The following is a 17,877-nucleotide window of genomic DNA, read 5'->3' on the forward strand; positions in this document are numbered from 1 at the left end:
AGACCCCTGCAACAACAGTACTGTCCCTCACCAGTGGACAGTATTCACTCTCTGTCTGCAGGACAGTCTCAGGCCTTCTTAACCAAATGCCAGGTTCCAGGACTTCTTCAACAGGACAGTCTTTCACCAGTGGACAAATCTGGCAAAATAACATCAAAACAGACAGACAAAGTACCAGCAAAACAGCCATGTCTCCTCAGTCCTTGGCAGCTCAGGAGGCAGGTCTCAAAAGTCCAGGGCAATTCAAAGCGGCCACCAGCAATCCTCTTAGTCTCTCTCTCTCTCCACGAGGTGCTGCTTCCAAAAAAAGATCTTCCGCCTCTCTCCAGTGTCTCTCCAAATCTACGTCCCCAGCTCCTCCCACTTCAGGACTTTCTTTTCACATCAACAAGCCCATCCCACAGGTGGGATTAACAAACTCTGGGTTTTAATACAATCAATTTGAAAACCAAGCCAATACAGGGGAATCTTTAATTGCCATTACTATCACACCACTGCATCCAACCTCTTCATTTTACAAATGAGGACACTGAGGCACAGAGAAGTTGTGGCACAGTGGGTAGAGGAGCTGGACCTAGAGTCAGGAAGAGCCAAGTTCAAATCCAGCTGCAGACAATTACTAGCTATGTGCCCTTGGAAAAAAACGCTTCACTTCTGCTTCCCTCAGTGTCCTCATCTGCTCCCAGGTAGGTTTTGAGGATCAGATGAAATAATAATTGTATAGTGCCTGGCACAAGGTAAGCACTATGTAAATGTTAGCTATCATTACAGTTATTAAGTGACTTGCACAAGGTCACTCAGCTAGTGTCTGAGGGAAGATTTGAATTTAGGGCTTCCAGACTCCAAGTCCAGGACCATCCAAAATGCCGCTTGACCATGTTCATACGGTATGAACTGAGCACCTTCACCCTGTCAAATGACTAGATTTAATTGGCGTGAGGGATTAACCAAGGGATTCTTTTTTTTTTCAATAAGCATTTATTCAGACACCTACTAACCCTCCATATATGTGTATGTACATGTGTGTGTATATATGCATACAGACATAATCTCACTTGATTTGTTACAGACAGGTTGTTGAGTGACGTTATAAGCTTATCCTAGCAGTTTTGGGGGATGGGGGGTGGGCATGAAGAGACCTTTTCTATGCTAAAGAAATCTTTATCATTTCCCACCTCTTCTAACTCAGCCCTCCTAAATTCTGATTGCTGCCCTGGAACAGTACTGATCAGTTGTGTCTGATTCTTTGTGACCCCATTTGGGGTTTTCTTAGCAAAGATCTTAAGTGGTTTGCCATCTCCTTCTCTAGCTCATTTTGGGATTAGAATATGAAATATTCTTTTTACCTCCTTTCCCTTTTTTTGTATCACTGGAATTGTTTTTGTTTGCCTTTCTCTCTTCTTAATCTCCTTTTGGGTCATTACCCTTTGGCAGGGTTCTCAAAATAATGTTTTAAAATAGTTGAAGGAAATGCTAAGTTTAGAGGTTTAGTGAAAATAAAGCATTTTTCCCCAAGTTCATGGGCCCCAAACTTAAAACCTCTGCTCTATCAGAACATATAAATAGAGACATAGCATCATTCTCACTCTGTGTTTTACTGAATACAGAAAGGGAGACTTCAGCTGGTCAAAACATATCAGTCTTCTATTTGCTTTTCTTTTTCTCATAATAAAGCTTTGAAACTCCCTCAGAAATGTACACTTCCAATGATTTTTTTTAATATAGGAAATATATATTTCTTGCTCTAAATGTTTGTTTAAAATGTCTCCAGTGAGGATTTCAAATTCGGTCTTTTATGTGTTGTATATTTTTTCCCTCTGCTAATTATCACTTCTCTTTACTGGCCTTCCTCCTCATTCCGCTTCCTCTTTAAAGAATAAACAAGGTGACAAAAAGTAAAGAATAAAGTCCAGTGTTGACTAGACAGGCACTCTAATCTGTTGTTGAGGGGATTATAGACTGGCAGAAATATTATAGTAAACATATATAAGCCCCTAGTATGTGCCAGGCACTGTGCCAAGCAGTATGGCAAAATGCAGAAGACGATCATAAACCTTTATAAGCACCTACTATGTACTGAGTGCTGTTCTTAGCAATATGGTAAAATGCTCTAAGTCATAAAATGGATCACACCTTGACCAAGTCACTTAACTTCTCTGGGCCCAAGTTTCTTCATATGTAAAATAAGGAAATAGACTAAACCTCCAAAATCCCTTCCTGGTCTAAGTCCATAATCCCATTATCCCTTTGATTTCAGTCTTTCCATTGCTAAAGTTCTCCTGAAAATACGTTGGAAAGGAAAAATGACTTGAGGAGAAGTATCTATAGTGACCCTATTTCTTAATAGCAGAATGTTAGCTACAGCCTATATATTTGGCAGTGGGTGAATGGTAAATTATGATGAAATACTGTGGGGCTATTAAAAATATATGTGAAACACATAAGGAAATAGGGACTTGGAAGAGGTAAAACAGAATAAAGTCCTCAAGACTAGAATCATAAACACTTTGGGGAATTTGTGGGAAAGAAGCAAGGAAAACAGAAGCAGCATTAGTGAAATTTGGGGATGGCCTAGGGTAGAAGTGAGGGAAGCCATAGAGCAAAAGCATTATTTTTAACTTGTGTGGTTCTACTGGATTGAAGCCTTCAGGGTAAATTCTGCCGCCCCCCCCCCGTTTTTTCCATTTGATTGTTTTGTTGACTATTAATAAGTTTGGATTTTTTGGTGGGGGTAGGGAGGTTGGTTGAGGAAAAGGGTGTGCAGTGAATAGAAACTACCTCCATCAATGAAGATCTGCAGCCCATCTGTAACTGTCTTAAAGGTGTCTGGGGATTGATAGTTTAGCAGATTTGCTTGTGAATGTGTTAAAATATGTTAAAGACAATTCAGGAACAGGTAGATCTTACTGACTCCAAGACCTGGCCTCTAATTATGCCTGTCCTGTAGTAACATAGATAGAAAGCTGTAGATTTTTAAAATCTTTTTGAGATTAACAGGAGGCTAGTGCCCTGATAATACCATTGATGAGGATCAGCATCTAATACCTGAGGATTCATCTGTCCTTTACCAAGATTATATATTAAAAGTCTCTGGGGGCGGCCAGGTAGCACAGCTAGTAAGAGCACCGGCTCCAGTGTTGAGAAGACCTGGACATCGAATCCCGGGCTCAGATACTCAGCACCACACCCAGAAATAACTGGCCGTGTAACCTTGAGCAAGTTACTTAACACCAATTGCTTAGGGGCGGCCAGGTGGCTCAGCGAGTAAGAGCACCGGCTCCAGTGTCAGGATGACTTGGATCAAATCCGGGCTCAGATACTCACCACCACACCCAGAAATAATAACTGGCCATGTAACCTTGAGCAAGTTACTTAACCCAGGTTGCTTAAAAAAAATAAAAAAGTCCCTGAACTGGAAAGTTAACCAGGCTAAGCCACACCGAAAGCAAGAATCCCCCTTGCAACATTCCTGATAACTGCTCTTCGGGCTTTGCTCTAGGACCTCCAGTTTTAGGGAATCCCCCTGTTGCTCATTGTCCCATTCCCCCACCCCCGATCCCCATTGGACTGTGGGCTCCCTGAGAGCAGGAGCTCCCTGTTGCCTCTTTCTGTATCCCCAGCTCTTAGCACGGTGCCTGGTGCATAGTAGGAGATGAATCAATGTTTATCGGCTGTTTATTAACTTAACAAAGTATTAGAACAGCCAGTGGATTAGGGGCCCGGCTAGGCAAAGGTTGCTGATGAGAGGGTTTGGGACGGGGGCTGGCACAGATCTTGGAGGTGAGACCAAAGGCTCCTTAGTAGGGTTTGTTGTCACTTTGTTAGATTTCTCTTGAAATCTGTTGCTAGCAGGATGGACATAAAAAGTGCAGGTCCTTGGCGGCCAACCCATCAGAGGGAAAAGTAAACAGCCCTAATGAGCAGAGAGATTATGTGTTTTAGAAAAAAACAGACTTTCTCCACCTTACTATTATCTATGAGAAAGAATGCCCTTCCCCCTTAGATGGCTTGTTTTGCTTTTTAACTACTATAACTTTTAGGAAATTTTTCTTATGTCATATAGAAAACTGACTCTTTAGCTTGCGCCTGTTATACAAATAGTCTAAAGTGTTAGAAAATGTATAAATCCAGCAGCTATTAGAGATAGGTTATAGGAACAAGCACTAGATAAGAATTAATATTATCATTACTGCTAGTAGAGGCAGCCAGGTGTCACTGTGAATAAAGCACCAGGTCCAGAATCGGGCACACCTGAGCTCAAATCTGACCTCAGACACTTACTGGCAGCATGACCCTTAGCAGATCTTTTTACCTATGTTTGCTTCAGCTTTCTCATCTGTAAAGTGGGGGTAATAACAGCACCCGCCTCCCAGGGTTCTTGTGAGGGCCAGAGGAGATAGTGTTTGCATAGTGCTTAGCACAGTGCCTCGCACATCATAAGCACCTTATAAATGTTAGCTATTATTAGTATTAGCTTTAGGACAAGTTACTTAACCTCTGCTCAGTTTTCTCATCTGTAAAGTGGGGATAATAATAGCACATCTCCTAGGGTTATTTTGAGGAACAAATGAGATGCTGTTTGTAAAGGGATTAGCCCAGTGCCACGTACACAGTAGGCACCATATAAATGTTAGCTGTTGTTATCATTCTGAGAGCCTTTACATAGTGCTCTAAAATTCACAAAGTTTTTTACACATTTAATCTCATCTCATCTTCATATCTACCCTGTAAGGTAGGTCCATTTCACAAATGTGGCAACAAAGGCTGAATGACTTGCTTAGAATCACACAACCAGTAAGTGTCTAAGGAGAAGCTCAGACCTTCCTAATTCCAAACCCAGCATGCCTACCTATTCTGCCACCTAGCTGCTTCTGGTTCTGTGCGTTAGAAGATAGAGTCTAGTCCTGGCTCCACTAATAAAATGTAGCTGTCTTTGGGCAAATCATCAAACTTACTTGGGCCTCATTTTCTTCACCTGTAAAATAAGAATAGTAAGGGTCCTGCCTGCTTCACAGGATCATCTTGAAAATGAAAGGAGTGAATATGAAAGTTCCTTGCAAAGTAGAGTGATTTTAGTTTCAGGGCAGAAGCTGATAACATTACATTTATATAGCAGTGTTTGTGAAGCAAGGCTTTAAAGTCTACCACGCTTAGCTGATAGGACTCCTCTCTGGGTTCTAAAGTATTGATAGGGTGTGTTTTGATATGTCCATGTTAATTACTAAAATTGAAGCATCTTATTAAACAAATAGCTCTTACTTGGACATGGCTTTACAAGTGAATTAAAGCAGTCATTCAAAGAAAACTTAATTCCAGTGTGATATAATCTATCTGCAAAAATAAAGAAAGAAGAGATCTGGTGTCTGATAACAGACATCTTCTATGAGATAAATATGGTTCTTTTCTCTAAACCAAGGAGAGATAAAGCAGAAAAAGAAACTATAGACTGAGATCTATAGTAAATATTGATGCAAAAATATTAGTAAAGAAGCTGTAATACATATATTAAGAAGATTTTACCCTTGTATGAATTTATATCAGGAATGCAGGATTGCTTCAATATTAGGAAAATTATAAACATAATAATACAACATAGTAATAAAACATCTATAAATGCAAAAGAATTTATTACCTCTTAAAGGTAACAGCATCTACAGTCTCTGGGGGAAAGACAGATGAAGCTGGTGTTATATTTGTTATACAAAAAGGAAAGAAAAGAAACAAATGGACCTGAAATAGCTTCAGCTTCTCTGTCTGTTTAGGAACATTTAAATTGCTAAGTATAAATTTTGGAAATGTGTATTTTAAATGGTAGGAAAAGCTCATCAGTTTTATTTTTCTTTCTCTAAATTAATGAAAGTATAGACTTAACTTTTTGTATGTTTCTTCATTGTGTCTCTTTTAGGTGTAGTAGTTGGATTTATCTTGACCATTGCAAATTTGAGCTTTTTTACTTCTTTGATGACATTTTTCATTTCTTCCTCAAAACTCACCAAGTGGAAAGAAGAAGAAAAGAAGCGTGTCGATCCTGAATATAAAGAAGGTAAATTGTATCATATCTGCTGGTATGTAACACGTAAATTGTGTTTCACGATAAAATATCCCAAGCTGTCTGCCCTGGACTTGGTTCTTTTCATTTCCCTCCTAAAATGTAAACATGTTTGATTCTTTCGACATGGGTTAAATTTATCTGAAAATCATATATGACAGCCAAGAATGTAGTTCTTTTTTATGGAATTTTAGAGCATTTAGTATGTTCACTTTTTTTAATCACTTAATTGTGACAGCAGATAGCAGCACATTTTATGCCAAAATACATTTTATCATTAATCCTTATTTTAGTCTGTACTGAATACATCAGGAATCTACAATCATACCTTCTTTGCCTTTCAGTTAAAAAAAATACACATCCCTTCTGCAAGTGGCTTTTATAACTCTTTAAGCATTTCCTTTTGAGCCTAAAAGCATGCCTTAATATTTTTTTTTTCCTGCAGGGGGGCAGAGAAATTGGATTCAAGTTTTCTGTAATGGAGCTGTCCCTACAGAGCTGGCATTGCTCTACATGATAGAAAATGGGCCAGGTGAAATCTGCATTGATTTCTCCAGACAATACACTGCTTCTTGGATGTGTTTGTCTCTCTTGGCTTCCCTGGCCTCCTCCGCAGGAGATACATGGGCTTCAGAAATTGGCTCTGTCGCAAGTACTACCCAACCAAGGCTGATAACAACCTGGAAAAGAGTTCCAATTGGTGAGGCATGACCTTTGTTTTTAAATCTCTTGGTTGAATGTCTGTTTAATCTTATTTAGGCTTTAAAAGTGAGGATTTAATCAATCAGAATTGGTAAGGTTTTTTAACTTGTTATCAATATAAAACATTTTATATTAAATAAACAAATTTATTAATGTAATATGTTATCAACATAAAATAAAATTTGTTATTAATATAAAATATTCATAGGCATTTTCTAGTTCGAGATAGAGTCACTTGTCATAGGGTCATTAATTTAAAACTGGAAGGGATCTTAGAAGCCACTAAGCCAGAGGCAGCTAGGTGGTCCAGTGGATAGAGCACTAGCCCTGGAGTCAGGAGAATCTGAGGCAAATATGGCTTCAGACACTTAGCTGTGTGACCCTGACCAAGTCACTTAACTGCGATTGCCTCAACAAAAAAAACAAGCCACTGAGCCCTGTCCCCTCATGAAGAAAAAGAGGTTGGGGACTTGCCCAAGGTCACACAGCTAGGAAGTATCTGGAGGCAGGATTTGAGGTCAGGTGCTTCTGACTTGAAGGTTAGCACCTTATCCACTACATCAAGATCCCTCTCTGAGGGATTCAGAGGGAAACATCAGAATCCACGATGATGTCTGTCCTGGGATCTCAGGAGCCAAAACAGAAGAAGGAATAAGAGATCTAGATAGCCCCTTGTCTTTCCTCTCATAGGAGACAGTCAGTTCTTTAAAACTAGTCTTGGTTTATGAAGTGTTCCCCAAACCTTCCCTTCAGCTTTAGAGAAGGGCGTGTTGAATATCAGAGCTCCTTTCGATGATTTTCTGTCTCACTTCCCACTCAGTGGGCCATTCCAGACCTTTTCTCTTGTCAAGCTTCCTACGTGAAACCTGTATCACTAGGGAAAGAAGCCTCACTGTGACCACCGCAGGGAAGAAACTCCCTTCACTGCGGCAGAGGTATCAGGCATCCCTAACGCTGAGGCAGAACGTTTAGACCTTCAGCCTTGAGGATCAGAAGACTCTTGCTTGGGGCGGGTAGGTGGCACAGTGAATAGAGCACTGGCCCTGGAGTCAGGAGGAACCGAGTTCAAATCTGGCCTCAGACACTTAACACTTACTGGCTTGTGATCTTGGGCAAGTCACTTAACCCCAACTGCCCTGCCTACCCCCCTCCAAAAAGACAAAAAAGGAGAAGACTCTTGCTCTCTTCAGTGAGGGTAGGAGGTCCTATTTACAGATATACACCTGTCTGTAAACCTAATCTTAGCTTTGTTCAGCAGCTTATTAAGCTAAAGAGAGGTACCAGCAGTCCAGCCTTTACCCATTACCCATATAGGTGGTTTGGCTGGATTCTGGGAGTAAAGGACAATGTTAAGAGTCATTACAGGAAGCTTTATCAGCAGCATACTAACATTTCCAGAGGGTAGTGAGCAAAATCCAGAGGCCAGCAATGTAAGTGGGCAAAACCTTTTAGAGGAAATAAGAAGGGGAGAGAGGAAGAATTCCTGGTGCTTCAGCCGAGGATGGGAGATGACCATGCAGTCAAGAGACTGACAGTTGTCGTTCCACTAGGGCTTTTCTAGGGTATTCTCCCAACCATCTGGAGGGGGATAAGGCATTATGGGGCGTTCCCCTGTGCATCTGAACAGAGATGAGGCTCATTTCTAGGTGCTGGGTAAAGAAGGACCACCCAGCTTTCTAACTTTAGACAACTTGATAGTTATGGACTCGTGCCTAGGAACAAGGTAAGGGGATGGTAACTTATCAGAATAGGTCATCAAGGGCCGCCAAGGCATGAGGGATTCAGCAAGCCAGCTAATAAATTTCCACAGCAAATTAAAACCACATCGCAAATCAGAATTAGAAGATGGGTCCCAAGCGACAAAATAGAGTTTAAGAAACACAAGCAAAAGTTTTTCACTGTAGCGACTGACCCTAAGTGAGCTGAAGACCTTATGGTCAGACTTCATTGGGGGAAGTAGAGACCGTTCCCTATGAGCTTCCTCTTCCCTCCTCTATGTCTCAGAGTCCCCTGACATTTCCAGAGGTGGCCCTCCTCACCACCTCCAGCCTGGGTATATTTGATCCCATCCCCAGCTTCTCCCACAGATTTCCCCCCAGACTCATCCTCTCATCTTCAGTCATTCCTCATCTAATGGTTCCTGTGAACATCACTCCCTTCATATTTTCTTGGGTGCAAATGAACTGACTTTCTTACTGTTCCTCACAGCCTTATCTCTTTTCTCTGTGCTTTTGCCCAGGCAGTCCCCAGGGCCTAGAATACACTCCCTCCTTACCTTTGCCTCTTAGAAGCCCTAGATTTCCACCTCCACCTGTCCTTTCTGTTTTGTCTTCCCCATTATTGGGGAATCTCCTTAAGGGCAGTTGCTCTCTTGTTTCTTTTATATTCCTGGCTCTTAGCATGATGAGGAGCCCCAGGGTAAACCATCAGTAAATGCTTTTTTCTTTCATTCAAAGCTCACTTCAGGTTTCTACATATTACTACTACTACTAATAGTTAACATGTATACAGCCCCTACTGTGTGCCAAGCACTGTGCTAAATGCTTTACAGTCATGGGAAGTAGGTGCTATTATTATACCCACTTTACAGAGGAGGACATTGAAGCAGACAGAGGTTAAGTGACTTGCCCAGAATCACACAGCTGTTTAGTGTCTAGGGCTAGTTTTGAACTCAGGTCTTCCTCACTCTAGGTCTAGTGCTCCTATCCACTGCTGCTCTGCTCTGCTGGCCCTGATATCCCCATTCCCCATTTGTCGTCTCATTTGTATCTGTAATTGTAAACAGTAAAGCTGTTAAATTCTTGTTAAGTTGCTCAGGATAACCAACTTCTCAGTTCAGTGGGGATGTTTTCTGTTTTTTAGGTACCAATGGAGGGGTCACTGCAGTAGGCTTTCTCTGCAGCTTTCTTGGTGGGTCCTTGGTGGGCATTGCCTTCTTCTTCACACAGCTGATTTTTGTGAATGATTTGGAATCTTCTGCTCCCCAATGGCCAGTTGTTGCATTTGCAGGAATGGCTGGTTTATTAGGATCAGTTATTGACTCATACTTAGGAGCAACGATGCAGTACTCTGGTAAGTATACTTGCATTACCTTTTAAACCTCAGTTTAACTATATTGATCTATAAGGAATTGGGGAGAAGATGCAAAAGAGTGAAAGGTCAATCCGTATATAAAGTTTACAAAATTGATCCTCTCCTTTGGCCCAGGATTCCATTGATAAGAGTTTTAAGGATGCAGTCGTAAAGAGACTTATCTTTACCAAAATATCCATAGCAGTTCTGAGTATAAAAGTGAAAAACTAAACTCACCCAATAGTTGGGGAATGACTGAATAAATGTTGGAGTTGTATCTCAATGGAACATTAGAGGGGACTTCAGATGCAGCCCAACAGTTTTATGAATGAAGAAACTGAGGCCCTGGGTGGGGGACTGATCTGCTCCAAGTGACTCAGGTAGGTATTACAAGCAGGATTTGAACTCAGTCCCTCTACTTCCTGAGTCAGCCCTCTTCCCTTGTGCCACTCAAGATTGCAGATGGAAAGGACACAAAAGGAACTTGGGGCATATGTGAAATAAGGAAGGCCAAGTAGAAGTGTGGAAGAATGTATCCAGAGCCTGTTTTTAAAAATCATCTTGGTAAAATATTTTATGTACAGGGAAACAACATGGCATATTGAGTAAAGGCCAGCTTTGGAACCAAGAAGGACTGGGTTCAAGTCCTTTTGACACACTAGTGCCACAGGCAATAAGGTTAAGATTTGCAGATAGATTTCTAGTCTGAGTCATTTGGAAGGAGTTTTCTAGAAAGATCACTGAAATCACAGGTCCAGACTTTCCTTTCTCCCTCCCCATCTTTCCCCCTCAAACATACACAGACAGAAAATATATAGGAAGAAAACAGAGAGCAAAGAAGATATTGTAACTGTTTAGCCTTTCTTTTATGAAAATGTAAGTACTTGAATTTTTATGTATGATTTTATTCCTCTTGACTTTTCATGACTATATTTTATTCCTCATTTAGTTTACTTGATCATTTCTGTTTGTTAATAAAGTGACATTATCTTATCTCTGAAATGATCTGAAGAAAGAAATGGCAAACCACTCCAATATGAAAACCCCAAATGGGGAGGTCGGACATGACCAAAACAACTGAAAAACAAAATCACTCCATCAAAGATGCTTGTTCTTCCAAATCTCCCTGGTGAATCTGTAAATCAGTAAACATTTATTAAGCACCTGTGGTGTGCTATGCACCATGCTAAGAGCTGGGGTGACCTGACCAGCAGGTAGACCCTCTCCACTAACGTCCAAACCTGACACCCTTCCCACGGCTTTGAGATCTAAATGGTCGAGTGTGTCTTTTACAGGTGCTTTGCTTGTGCCTCCTTTCAGTACTGTCCAACTATATTTCCTTCCTTTCCACTTCAGGTTGGGATGAAAGCACCCGCTCAGTTGTCAGCCAGCCAACTAGTGATACAAAATACATATCGGGGAAGCCGATTCTTGATAACAATGCTGTGAACCTGTTTTCTTCCATCCTCATCGCTCTCTTGCTTCCTAGTGCAGCCTGGGCTCTCTGGCCCATAGAATGAACTGTGGTCAATTTCCATTATTTGGAGACCAAAACTGAGTCTAAGTTGAACTTTGTGATTCCAAGATTTAACTTCAAAACAATCATTTGACCCACCCCACTGGTAGGTATTTAATTGATTTTGCATTTTATCTTCCCATAATTATAAGCGTCGTGCAACAGCTGGAAACATTCGAGGAAAGAAAATTCAACAGGAAGAATAAAAAAAAACAAATATCTTCCAGGACCTGAGCGTTCAGCTTTCCAGTTGAATGGAACTGTTGGAACAAAAAGAGAAGTCTTCTCTATTGGCTTCTGGAGCTGAAAACATACTCCTTCTGTGGCATCCTTGGAATTTTGTCTACGTAGGATGGGGAACCAGAAATTGCATGAACAAGTCTAACCTGACTCATATCAAAACACTGCTCCGCCTTCTCCAGGCTTACTATATCCATTTGCAGTGATTTAAACAAGTGTGTGTTTGGAAACAAACAATTTTTGGAATTCTGGACTTTCCCATGATTTTCATCAGTCGAACGTAAATAGTTGTCCTAAGTTTAAATGTCATTTTTAGGTCTTAATAAGCTGTATCCCTGTAAGAGCATTCATATTCCTACCTGTTTAATTAGTGGTAAACGTTTAAAATAGGTAGTTATACTTGTTCTTATGTCTATTAGAATGTGAGGAGAAAAACCAAACGACTCATAAGAAACAAAAACATGTGTCTTGCATGTGTTTTAATGTAAATCACATATACCCTACTGGCTTATTTTAAGTTGCTATGTAGAAATTAATTTATTGATTTAAGTAGATTGTTTCTGAAAAAGCCTTTGACAATAGGCCTTTTTAAAAAGTATCTGTAAATTAGTATAAGATTCCAATGTACAGTTTGCATTTGAGGTGTTAATGCTTAATTGCAGTGGTACTACTGGGGACTTGCTGCCTCCTAACTATTTTCTGATGACTTGTGAGGGACTCATTGGAAGATAAATGTTTTTTTGGTCATAGAGACCTACTGTGTAATTTCCTTTACATCACCTTCTCAAGGTTGCTTCCCCACTTGTCACTTTTATTTCAAAGTTTTATTTGACAAGTCTGTTTGCTTCTTTATTTTTCTACTTATCCCTCATTTTTTATAGATTCCTGTTATGTTTGCATCCACCTTTCCTTCCTAGCAAACTGTTTTCTTTTGATAGTTGAACTACTTTTTTTTTCTTTGATAAAAAAAACTATCTAACCAACATATATCTTCTGAGTCTTAGTAATTCTGCAGTGTTCCATACTGAAAGTGGGGAGGAGGGAAGTGCATTTTCTCACTCCTGGAAAATGATGTCAGAAGGGAAGAAGAGGGTCTCAGTGGATGGCTTCAGTACTTGTGGATGACGCAGAATTCCCCAGCTGAAAAGGTGGGGTAAGAAGAGGTAACTTGTAAGAAGTTTGAGAAGAAAAGCTTGGGAACAGCTGCTGTGGTGTGTAGAATAGGAAATCTATTAGGGAGAATAATAGAATTGTCTTCCTGCAGCCAGAGCCCTGTTGAAATTAGATAACATAAATTTGTAATGGACTCAATGATCATGGTTCCGTTAGCAGTGATAGGAGAAGGGAACAAGGGATTTGAGGCTAAAATGTAGAGCAGTGGAATTTGTTCTGTGAAATTTGGATTCAGTCAAAGGACTGCACTTAAGGGCCTAGAGGGCCACATGTGGCCTTGAGGCCAAAGGTTCCCCACCCCTGGTGTAGAGTTCCAATTCACTCACATGACCAATAGTTATGATTGGAAAGGGAAGAGAGTATAGCCAGAGCAGAGGTGATAGCCTGGTTAAGTAGGGAGGATGTGTAGAGGGATTGCAGGTCTCATTGAGGACGAAGAGTGGGTGAAGAAAGGGAGAGATGGAATAATTTAATTGAATTAATTGAACAAACGGCAAAGCTGTACTGTTCTCAGAAGTGAAGCTTCAGCTATAATAGGAAACTTGGAGGTAGTTAAAACTGCTTACAGATTCTTGAAAATGCCCAGTAACAGCTAAATAGTGTATAAAAGTATTAACTCCTAGATTGATGGATTTGAACATTCATGTAAGAATACAGAGATTTCCTGCTCTGGGAAATACCTTGTCAGAAGAATGGGAGATCCATTCATTTCTTTTGCACTAAGAAATCATGTGGTGGGAGAGGTACGTGATATGAGAAAAGGAATAGAGAAAAGAAAAATTAGTATATTGAGTGGATTGCAACCTCTTATCATGAAAAGGCCCCACAATAGGGCTATAATAGGTTATATGTAAGAGTGTGAATATAATTCAATTCCATTCAACAAACATTGAACACCTAACACTATAAGAATTTTTGTTAGGTCCTGGAAATGCAAAAACAAAACTGTTCCTGCCCTCAAGTAACTTCTTTCTACTGGAGGGATAAAATTTTCATCAGGTAGCCAGAGTATTTAAACTTCATCTTCAGTATTTGACCTTCCAGTGAACAGACTGGATTAATTTCTTTAAGTATTGACCGATCTGATCTCCTTGCTGTCCAAAGGACTCTCGGAAGTCTTCTCCAGCACCACAATTCAAAAGCGTCACAGCACTCTGCTTTCCTCGTAGTCCAGCTCTCACAGCCATATATTTCTGCTGGAAAGACCATAGCTTTGACTCCACAGACCCTTGTGGCAAAGTGATATTTCTGTTCTTTAGTACGCTGTCCAGATTTGCCATAGCTTTCCTTCCAAGGAGCAGGTGTCATAATTTCACGGCTGCAGTTACCATCAGTGGTGATCTCTGAGCCCAAGAATATAAAATCTGACACTGCTTCCATTTCTTCTCCCTCTGTTTCAGAAGAAATGATGGGATCAGTTGCCAAAATCTTAGGTGTTTTTGATGTGAAGCTTGATGCCAGGTTTTGTACTCTCCTTTTTAATCCTCTTCAAGAGGCTCCTTAATTCCTCTTCTCTTTCTGCCATCAGAGTGGTATTGTCTGCATGTCTGAGACTGATACTGATCTCACCAACCTTAATTCCAGCTTATGACCCATCCAGCCTGCCATTTTGCCTAGTGTGTTCTGCATAAAGAAATGGGACACATACAGCCTTATCATACTTCTTTTCCTGTCTTAAAGCAGTCAGTTGTTCCATGTTCAGTTCTAACTGTTGACTCTCAAGCCACATCCATTCCTCAGGAGACAAGATGATCTGGTTCTCTCATCTCTTGGAGGACTTGCCACTTTTTGTTGTGCTCCGCACAATCAGAGGCTTTGTTGTAGTCAAGAAAGCAGAAGTAGATGTTTTTCTGGAATTCCCTCACTTTCCTCATAACCCAGCAAATGTTGGCAATTTGGTCTCTAGTTCCTCTGTCTCTTCAAAAATGAACGTATTTGTTCAGTGATTTGAACATTCTTTGGCATCGCCCTCCTTTAGAATTGTGCCGTAAACTGACCATTTTCAACCCAGTGGCCACTGCTGAGTTTTCCAGATTTGCTGGCATATTGAGTGCAGCCTTTTAACAACATCATCTTGTAGCATTTTAAATAGCTTGGCTGTGATTCCATCACCTCCACCAACCTGATGGTAAGCAGTCCTTCCTAAGGCTCCCTTGACTTCATTGTCTAGGATGTCTGGCTTTGGATCAGTACACACCATCGTGGTTATTGGTGATGTTAAAATCTTTCCTGTATAGTCCAGTGTATTTCTTGAATAGAACAATAGGGCAGTTCTTTTTGCCCTTTCCGGAGGCAGCGATAACATTGTTTCTATGAACATGAGGAGGAAAAGGGGAATGTCCATTTTGGCAAGGAGATAAATGAGGTTAAGTGGTGGAGGAAGAGGTTCAAGAGACGTGGGACCATGGAGTGTTGACCCAAGAGGCTTAACTCCTCCTGGGCATAGCCAGGATTCAGGTTGTTCAGATGAAGGTGAAGACGAGTGGGTCCAGGAAATGAAGAGCCAAGTGACTTAGGGCTTCCTCAGCTTACGATATATACATAAAGTGTAGAAACAAAAGAAAAAAATGATGTTTATAATAGAATCATTTTATTTAGTTGCCTTATGACTTGTTCTAATTTAGTGCTTTAGAGTTGGTTATGTGGATGTTTTGTGTTACAAATGGATTTTTCCTAACTGTAAAATACTTCGTTGGGGGAAAAATTGTGATCAAACATAATTTCTTGATTGTTGTCAAACCAGGTTACTTAAATTGGAGTTATTTTCCCCTTTTTTGGTAAATAAATGAACAACTTTTAAAAATAATGAAAATGTAAAAATGGTCTTTTTCATCTATGGACGTTTGCGCTAACTGGTAGGTTTTTGGAGCGGGGGTTAACTTCTGAAAAAACTGTGACAAGTTGGTTCAGGATTTTGCCATAAAAATATATTAATTATATTTCAATATCTACAGCAGAAAGTAGTTTTTATAAGCTTTTCTCTACCCAAATTAAACTCTCCTGGGGTTTTTTCCATGCTTCCTTAACTCTTGGCCTGCCCATACACGCACTAAAATGGGAAGGCACACTGTGGACAAAACCTTTCCCCAGTCTTCACAATCCCTTGTAGGACACTCGTTAAGGGTGGCAAAAATCCAGAATTTCCAGAACCACTTCGTAGCTCCAGAAGACCAGTCAGCACAGTGACTGACTCTTAGGGCAAGTATTCTGAGTCAGTTCTGAGACAACTCAGCAGTTTGCCTAAATGGTGATAAGTGAACGAGCTTCACCAGACTCAGGCTCCATGACCTGTGGGTTAAGCCTTCTCTAAGTCTTCTCATCTGATAAAGTGGAGACAAAAATACTTGAAATTCTACTTCACAGATTGTTCTGAAGCGAGTGTTTTTTAAATCTTTTTTTTTTTTTTAAAGCAATTGGGGTTAAGTGACTCAAGGTTACAGGGCCAGTTATTTTGTGTGGGTGCCAAGTATCTGAGGCCTGAACCAATCCCGGGTCTCCCGGCTCCGGGGCCGGCACTGTTACTCCCTGCGCCACCTGGCCGCCCCTGTTTTTTAAATCTTAATGTACCATATCCTTCCAATTGCTTACTGTTCTTGTTTTTAGGGACTAACACAGAAGCTCAGAAGGAAGGTATTAATTTTTTCATAAAAATAAACATTTAATTAGTGTTTGATGTTAAATATATAATAACCCAGTGAGGTAGAGACTCAAGGTTATCTATACCAGGGAGCTGGTAGTGTTGTGGATGGAGCTCAAGGCCTGGACTCAGGAAAACCTGAGCCCAAATCCAGCCTTAGATACTTACTAGCCATAATGTACTTGAGCAGATCACTCAATTCCCTTTGCCTAAGTTTTCTCAACTGTTAATTGGGGGTGATAATAGTTGTACAATGTGTTCAGTACAGTGCCTGAGACATAATGGGTGTTATATAAGTATTCCCTTCCCTGTTATTATCTCCATTTTACAGATGAGGAAACTGAGGTTAAGTGATTTGCCCAAAGTCACCCAGCTGGAAAGCATTAGAGATGGGATTTAAATTCAGCTCTTTTTGACAAGAAGTCCAGTACTCCATTAGCTACACCATGTTGGCTCCAGACAGACACAACTGTAGTCAGTAGGCATGTGCAGCTTTTAGAGGGGCTTTTAAATAATGTGGTTTCTGAAACAGAACACACTAGACTTATGTAGCTATGAAACTGTCATGGTATAGTGCCATTTTTAAAGGTCAAACTGTAATTTCCACAGCCTTTTCTCTCTTATACAAACTTCCTATTAATGATGCATAAAATAGGCAATAATTCTGAAAATAACACCTGGTAGGATCTTAATATAAAATTTTTACTTTTACTTCCATTGACTAATCCAGATATTCAGGTATGTAACTAAAATCATCTTTTAACAAATTAATAGAGTTTAACAGAACAGCTTTGTAAAGGTTTTGGAAAATACTCTATATTATAAACTTAAATTTCACTTTTGTTGAGAAAGAATCAGATATATCACACGTGCAAATAATCTCTCACAGCAGAGTATTTGTCTAGTCCCACAAAATAAACTTTCAGCAGGAAGAGTTCCATGCAACCTAAAGAACTCACCCAAGATCTCTTGCATGGATAGACAGAGGAAGCATCTTGAAGGTCACCAACCTTCTTATAAGTTTTGAAAATAGCTTGGGAGGGGGAAGATGGATCAAGGAATCTTGGGACAATTTGTCCCTAATCTAGTGAAATTAAAAATGTTAAACATTTGTTCAAGAGCGGTAGGATTTTAATGGGCCATTTGCATATAAAAATGTCAGGAAGTTTGGTTGTGCCTTGACAGAGATAATGACCTGGTTCCTAGATCTGAGTTTAAACCCAGGGGAACCAATCCTGCCGAGTAAAGGCGTAGCCAGCTATGGAGGAATAACTCAGCTCCTGAAGACTCACTCCTGAAAAAGTACAGCAAACGATTTCTCTCTCCGTCCCTAATCATTGACAATGGCCTCTTGCATCAGTAGCACATGGCTGTAGGAGGTGTGATTACATACACCATTTTTTAATTTATTTTTTATTTTATTTATTTATTTTTTTAAGCAATCGGGGTTAAGTAACTTGCTCAAGGTTACACGGCCAGTTATTTCTG

The 17,877-nt window shown here is 40.3% G+C and overlaps 1 protein-coding gene across 2 annotated transcripts in view; it reads left to right on the forward strand.

Moving 5' to 3' along the window:
• The window catches only part of TMEM19 (transmembrane protein 19), a 37,532-nt gene extending 21,960 nt beyond the window's left edge, over positions 1 to 15,572 (forward strand). Inside the window, exons 3-6 of one of the 2 annotated variants that reach the window (XM_069081940.1) lie at positions 5,906 to 6,043; positions 6,495 to 6,749; positions 9,614 to 9,823; positions 11,492 to 15,572. In XM_069081940.1, coding sequence (XP_068938041.1) covers positions 5,906 to 6,043; positions 6,495 to 6,749; positions 9,614 to 9,823; positions 11,492 to 11,646 — 758 coding nt within the window. In that variant the 3' untranslated portion in view covers positions 11,647 to 15,572. Of the gene's footprint in view, positions 1 to 5,905; positions 6,044 to 6,494; positions 6,750 to 9,613; positions 9,824 to 11,179 lie in introns of both variants that reach the window. The other variant, XM_069081939.1, reaches the window with a different exon arrangement.
• Positions 15,573 to 17,877: the final 2,305 nt, after the last annotated feature.

Source organism: Petaurus breviceps, unplaced genomic scaffold, assembly GCF_028583685.1.
Source record: "Petaurus breviceps papuanus isolate PSGF00001 unplaced genomic scaffold, PetGlider_PUasm1.0 156, whole genome shotgun sequence".
In the NCBI taxonomy this organism is placed as follows: Eukaryota; Metazoa; Chordata; class Mammalia; order Diprotodontia; family Petauridae; genus Petaurus; species Petaurus breviceps.